The 7415-nt window shown below is 28.6% G+C and overlaps 1 protein-coding gene across 1 annotated transcript; it reads left to right on the forward strand.

The window, feature by feature from the left end:
• Nucleotides 1–5061: 5061 nt before the first annotated feature.
• LOC124929643 (probable serine/threonine-protein kinase PBL21) lies at nt 5062–6572 on the forward strand. Its single transcript, XM_047470043.1, has 5 exons — nt 5062–5167; nt 5234–5442; nt 5516–5705; nt 5804–6201; nt 6294–6572. The coding sequence occupies exons 1-5, from the start codon at nt 5062–5064 to the stop codon at nt 6570–6572; spliced, it is 1182 nt and encodes a 393-aa protein (XP_047325999.1).
• The last annotated feature ends 843 nt before the right edge of the window (nt 6573–7415 follow it).

A 7415-nucleotide genomic window follows, 5' to 3' on the forward strand; every position in this document is an offset into this window, starting at 1 on the left:
ATAAAGGATTACAATAGAGTGGCTTGGATTATGTTTTCATTGGTGACCAACATTCATTTTCTACATAATCAATAGTCCCTTTGTTCGTATTAAATCTCTCTGAATTTGTCATATCGACGACTAGCCTTTTAACTTTTGTAAGGCTAGTCATACGAATATGATTAACGTAAAATGAGGTTATCATTGACTCTCTCATTTGACTAAACAAAATCGATGACTTCAACACATATGGATGCGATGTGTTTGTTCCCGATTAAGGAGATTAAGGAGACACGACAATAGAATATTAATGTCATATTATCACTTTATATATTTTGTTTCGTTAACAACACAAATTGATTATGGATATTGAATATGTGAATCGGAGTGATGCACCATCATTCTAACACAATCGGTCTTTTCCAATAATTTGGTGTTCTCATCGAGCTCAATAAATCTATCAAGATCATTACTGAGCCGACTAAAAAGATCATGATTCCACATATTTGTTGGCATTCCAAACAAGAGAATCCATGTACTCTCCATATCTATGTGGGGTGTTATGATGTGTGTGGGTCCAACAACTTATGGAAACTCAATATTAATTAACCAACCATTAACGAGTCGTTAGATTTCTCTTCGATTAACGGTCTAATACATTTACCGATTGACACGATAATGTTATTTTAATCATAAAATAACATATCTTTTTGAGAATTGAATCCATAGGTCTGGGTCTGATACGCCCTTAATTCCCGGCCAACGGAAGAGTCCGTCGTGATAACTTTAATTGGGTCAAGTCTACCTCAAACACTTTTATTTTCCCGTTTTTTTTTTTTTTGAGATAGCTACAACTTTGAGACACACCTCCAATGTTTAAAATTCAAACAATTTAGGTTTGACATGAACCGTTTTCGTTGAGTCTACCCAAATAGTTTGCCTCTCATGTATCACTGCTACAAAACTTTGAGCTTTTAACGCACAAGGTTCTAATTGCACCACTTTTGGCTGAGTTTACTACTTAAGTTGTGTGTCAACCGAAGACCTCTCCCTCATTAGGTTGTAAAAATGAAGTCTATATGAGAATCGACCCCTTTATAGAGTCATCCTCTATCATCAATAATATTTACAGTACAACGTATAGTCTCCTTGGACTTGTCGAATGAAGCGCCCTCAGGAGTGGTAAGAAAGTTAACTAAAGACCGATGGTTGGTGCAAACCTTTGAATCTTCGTCCCTCTCTACGTAATTTACTCCAAAACTCACGTGATGTTATCCGTCCACCAATTGAACTGCACAACCTGCTTACTCACCAAAAATTAAGCTTCCTTAGAAAGAGAATGCACATCATATACAGACCTCCAATAATTATTTTGAGGTGTAACTTTACATCTCTTACTCCCTCTCTAATTTCTTTGATCATATTTTATAATTTTAAAAATAAATTCTCATAAATATGACCTATAGTTGAGACTCAATCGAGAGATGTTTCGACCTATATAGAATATTATTTTTTTGAATAGTATTAAAAAAATGGTTCGAGTCTACTTCCGCTCAAATGATAAATTCCCTTAACTTAATTCTTGATTAAGCAACTACTTTGGAATTCACGGTATCGAGCTGGAACAACCTGTTCTTTCTGAATACCCCGATTCAATGCTAAAAAATTCTGATGACTATTGAGTATTGAGAACGAATTGAATCAGATGATTCTATTTCTCAATTTTCTGACTTGGTTAAAGAGAATCCTTCATAAATTGCTTTAAATGGGTAAATCAATTATTTGTTTTTTGGGATCCGACATTAATCATTTTTCTCCTTTTAAACAAATTAAAACAATTGAAGTTTTTCTATACCAAAGTGGATGATTGATTCATTCCATACTATAAATAATCCAGGAGTGAATATGCAACAGCAATCCAAGGTCGCATTTCGTTGAAATAACTGAATTTTAGGTTGTTCGATAAAGTAAGGCCGAAAACATATCTTGGACTGATGTAACTCCAGTTCCTTCAGAAATCTTTGGACTCTACCCAGACCCGATGAAAAAAATGGGATCACTAAGGTTTCATCGGTACAATTCTTTATTTTTCAGGGTACCCCTTGTTTTTCTTTGTGTAAATAACATAATATTGGTTCACAGTCAATAACATCTTCACTCCAGAAGATAAATTATTAAGAGCTATACTTGGTCAAGTCCAGGATAGCCTAGTTGCGCTTAGGAAAAGAATAGAAGAAACAGACATGCTCATGGCTCGGGAGAGTTCTGTAAGATATAATTCTATTTAGTTAAAAAATTCTCTTTAATTTTTAAAACATAAAAAATCTAATTATTTTGGTTCTCTACACTGAGAAAATAGAATTATATGGTTAGATTATCGTCTATTTTCATGAATTTTATTGATAAAAAAAATCAAATATAAGAAATTATTTTCTTAATTATTAGAGTAATTTCATACTATTAAAAAAATATAGTATATATTATAATCATATTTTGGTTTTTTAAATATGATTAATAATGTTTTTTAATAAGATTAAAATTTTGAATCTTTATATAAAATTCTATTTATAACATATTTTTATTCAAAATATATATAATTCTTGTTTTATGGAATTGCTAGAATCCATTACTTAGTCAATTCTTATTTTTCTTATTTATTTATAATAAAGTTATAATAGAAAAAATATATTTTATTTTGTTTTAAATGAAAATGTCTATCAAAATGCACTTTCCAATAATCAATTAGTCGTGTAAATGAAAACTTCAATAAACACCTTAATAAATTTGAAAAATAATTTATATAGATATTATGAGTATATATCAAGTTTAAAATTTTATGAAAAATCATTTAAATTTTTCATAATTTATAGATATTAATTAGTAATATTCAAATATTAGTTTGTTATCTTAAGCTAATATTACTGCATAAGTTAAAATGGTAAATATATATAAATATATATATATATATATATATATATATATATATATATATATATATATATATATATATATATATATATATATATATATATATATATATATATATATATATATTCACAAAATGAAATGCGTTACATAATGCACATAAATAATTTGTGAAAATCCTAAATTTATGAATCAAATAAAATAGACACTATATAGCAAAAATACTTAGGCCTGGTTTGATGTAGTGGTTTTTTATTTTTATTTTAAAATTTAACCATCATTTTATATATTATTTCAACCATATCTAATCACTTTTTATTTATTTAAATACTAAAATTATCATTTATTAATTATATAAAATTAATTTAATTTTCAGTATAGAAAGAGAAAATGAAGGATATTTTTTATTTTTCACATAAAAAAAATAACTAATGATAAATGAGCCCTTCAAGAACTTGTATACATATTGCATAAAATGACAAGTTTTTCATATTTGACCATTTTTTCCCAAACAAACAAGCCAATATATAATAAATTTCGAACTATAATAAGTTTTATTTATTTATAAATTTCTCCTATTATTTTTTTAAAAACAACGATTTTTTTTATATATGTTAGCATATATAAAATAAAATATAATTCCCTCGTTTAACTCAATCTATTGATATTAGAAAATAAATAATTTGAAAACGGTACATAAATTAAGCAGAATATATAAATATAAAAGAAATAATTGATATTTATTTTAATCTTATCCCCTCATTTAAATTTATATTTAACTTTTTAGATTAAATAAACTTTTCTGTTTTAGATTTTAACTTTAAATTTTTTAATTTATTTTAATTCAACTTTTAATTATTATATTTTCTATTAGACTCTGTTTTAATAGTATAACTACTTTTTAAATAATAACATTAATTATTATATTTATTTAATAATATAACATTACAATATTTTATATAAATTAAAATAATAAATATTTTAATTTAATGAAAACAAAGAAAGTGGAAGAAAAAGAATGTGGATAATATTTTTTATTATACAATGTCAAATGACATGAAGTATTATTTTTATTTAATAATAATATTATATATAAAAAATATAAATTAAAATAATAAATATTTGTCAATTCTTTTAAAATATCACAAACCACACATAACGCGTGAAAATATGTATAATTAATTATACTAGCATTTAGCCCGTGCATTTGCACGCGTAATAATATAAAAAACCGTGAAAAAAATTACGGATAACATTTTTAATTTTATTTTTAACCGTTTTAAATTTATGGGTGAGTCAACACATAATCCGACCCAAGTATCCATTTACTCAACATTAATATATATTAGTTAGTTAAAAAGTTGAACTTATATTAATATTAAAACGTCCCGCATTTATCAAATTTGGTGTTTGAATTTTATATATAAAGTCTTTGTACCTTAGTTGGTTAAAGAGTTGTACTTGTTTTGTTAGGTTGTAAGTTCGAAACATACCTCTAGCATTTTTTATTTTATTTTTAACCGTTTAAAATTTAAAAAAGGGTAAACCCACAATCCGACCCAAGTATCCAAATTAACCACAGCTCTCGACCTGGCAATCCGGACACTTTAAAAATTAAGCATCATTATATATATATATAGATTAGTACATTAATATAAAATGACAAAAAAATCATATTAAATATATTAATATTTAAGTAAAAAACTTTTTAAAATAAAGTAAAAAATATTTGACTTTTAATAAATAAATAATATATTTAATAAACTGTAAGAAACACGTTTAACTTTTAAATTAATAAATAATATATATTTATTTATTTTAATATAAAATTATTAAAGTAAAATAAAAAAAAAAAGGAAAAGAATAAGTATGCTAAATTTAGGAGGGAAATGTTTGATCCATTCTGTCACGTAAATTGCTACTCCTGGTTCATGAGCGGATATCGATCAATTGCAAGACTCTGGTTTTCGATTTGGCTTCATATATATATAAAAATCTCTGTTTAACCCTAGTTCCAGGCGGGGAAGAACACCTAGCATCATCGCCATCTTTCCCCGTTTCTCTCTATCCCTCTTTGTTTGTTTCTTTTCAGATATTGCATTCATCGAATCATATCATTAGATCGATCTATCCGATTGAAAATCTCTATATTAGATGATGTGTCTTTCCTGTCTGACTGTTCGACGAAAAGACGTGATAGATTCTGACGAAGAAGAGGAAGAAGACGGAGTTACAAATCAATCTGTTTCTTACAAGTCCTCAGGTTGGTTTATCTAGATTTGTATTGATTTAGAGCTAGAATGTTTTGTTGAATTTGAAAATTCGTCAGTCTCAGGAAATTGGAGCGGATCAGGTGGTGGTATGGGAGATGTAATGGAAAATCAAGATGGAGAAATCATCCAACAAAGGAGGCCAAATGTAGCTAGAAGTTTCACATTTCGTGAGCTCTCTTTGGCAACACAGAACTTCAAGGAAGCCAACTTTATTGGGGAAGGTGGATTTGGTAGGGTTTATAAAGGCCTAATAGATTATGATCAGGCAAGTTTTTCTTAGTTTTCATTCCTATATTCAAATATGCAAACATGCTATGTTTCTTATTCATTTTTAACAGATAATTGCAGTTAAACAGCTTAATCCAAATGGGTTGCAAGGAAATCAAGAATTCATGGTGGAAATTCTAATGTTGAGTCTTCTCCATCATCCAAACCTTGTTAACTTGATTGGTTATTGTGCTGATGGTAATCAAAGACTATTGGTTTATGAGTACATGCCTAATGGTTGTTTGGATGATCATCTTTCAGGTGAACAATACAAAATTTCACGAGTTGTGTTTGGAGGAAGAGATTTATAAGAACTCCTTAATTGGTTTGATTGATTTGTGTTTTTGTTTCCTTTGAAGACATTGAACCTGCAGGAAACAATCAGGCTTTAAATTGGTATACAAGGATGAAGATTGCAATGGGTGCAGCTAGAGGGCTTCAGCATCTCCATTGCAAAGCCAATCCGCCAGTTATATATCGTGATCTTAAACCAGCCAACATATTATTAGATAAAGAATTCAACCCAAAGCTCTCGGATTTTGGACTTGCCAAAGTAGGACCCGTGGGAGATAAAACACATGTTTCAACCCGAGTAATGGGAACTTACGGATATTGTGCACCTGAATACGCAATGACAGGGAAATTAACTATAAGATCAGATATATATAGTTTTGGAGTGGTTCTGCTGGAGCTTATAACTGGTAGAAAGGCAATTGATAACAATAGAAGACCAGGAGAGCAGAACCTTGTTTCATGGGTAATAATCTAATCTAATTGTCTTTTTGTTTTCTTCTGAAAAATGAACTAATCTAAGTAAATAGACTGTTGTTTTAATGTTATTTTGATCAGGCGCGTCCATTGTTAAGGGATCGGAAAAAGTTGGTGCAATTGGTGGATCCAATGATGGAAGGGCGGTTTCACAAACGTAGTCTATTTCAGGTTTGTGCAGTGGCAGGAATGTGTCTGAACGAGGACGCGAGTTTCAGACCGCTTATTAGCGATATTGTTGTGGCGATGGAACACGTGACATCGGAATCGAACAAGACTGAATTCCAAACACCAGATCCATCAACCCGGGAAAAGAGTATTTCTTTCTATAGACGTGGAAACTTGAACGCAACCATCTAAGTTTGAGACGAGGACACAAGACACAAACTTTATACCATAATTTGATCCCTTCTCTATGATAGTCAAAAAGATCAAATCAATGAATTTAGAATAAATTATTGGGGGTTCATAATTCAAATGGTAAATGTGATTATAAAATTGACATTGGTATCAATTTGTAGAAAAACTTGTTCCCTTCTCTGTCGTATAGACAACAAGATTGAATCATTGGATTTGGAACCAATTATTTAAAGCCTAATTCATCAAAGTGCAATCATTTGGATGGTTATGTGAGGAGCTATCTTATTCAAATGTCAACTAATATAAGTTTATTTTAAAAAAAATTATTTTATTTTAAGGAACGGTTTAATTGTGGGTTATTTAGAAAATTAGTAGGTTAAAAATAAGGATAACAATTTAAAACCGTTCAGCGGTAACAAACTCGAGTAATGGAAACTTACGGATAAACAAATTATATGGGGCGGGGATAGTATTTGTGTTCTCCGTTCCGCTCCGATCTCATCTTGATTATCTCACAAAAATCATTAATATATTTATTTATTCATTATATTTTATAAGCGTGATAAATTTATTTATTTATAATAATATAAATTTTCAATATATTATATTAAAAATTTTGTTTATATAATTTTATTGTATAAATTTTAATTTTATAAACGGTATTTCGCGGGAATTTCTCAAAACCGAACAGGACAGATATGACCCAAAAATAAAAATGGGACATGTATAGTAAATACATTCTCTACTCCGTAACATTGTCATCCGTACTTAAAAAAAAGACTTTAAGAATGTAAATTTGGGTGATGTATATATTTTTTATTTATTGAAATCATATTATTTTTA

Source organism: Impatiens glandulifera, chromosome 3 (genome assembly GCF_907164915.1).
Source record: "Impatiens glandulifera chromosome 3, dImpGla2.1, whole genome shotgun sequence".
Taxonomy (NCBI): Eukaryota; Viridiplantae; Streptophyta; class Magnoliopsida; order Ericales; family Balsaminaceae; genus Impatiens; species Impatiens glandulifera.

Excerpts from the sequence above, each read along its gene's own strand:
- LOC124929643 (XM_047470043.1), top strand. The coding sequence starts at position 5,062 with ATGTGTCTTTCCTGTCTGACTGTTCGACGAAAAGACGTGATAGATTCT. Across the intron at positions 5,168-5,233 it reads TGTTTCTTACAAGTCCTCAG|TCTCAGGAAATTGGAGCGGA; the intron begins GTTGGTTTATCT and ends AAAATTCGTCAG. Across the intron at positions 5,706-5,803 it reads TTTGGATGATCATCTTTCAG|ACATTGAACCTGCAGGAAAC; the intron begins GTGAACAATACA and ends TTTCCTTTGAAG.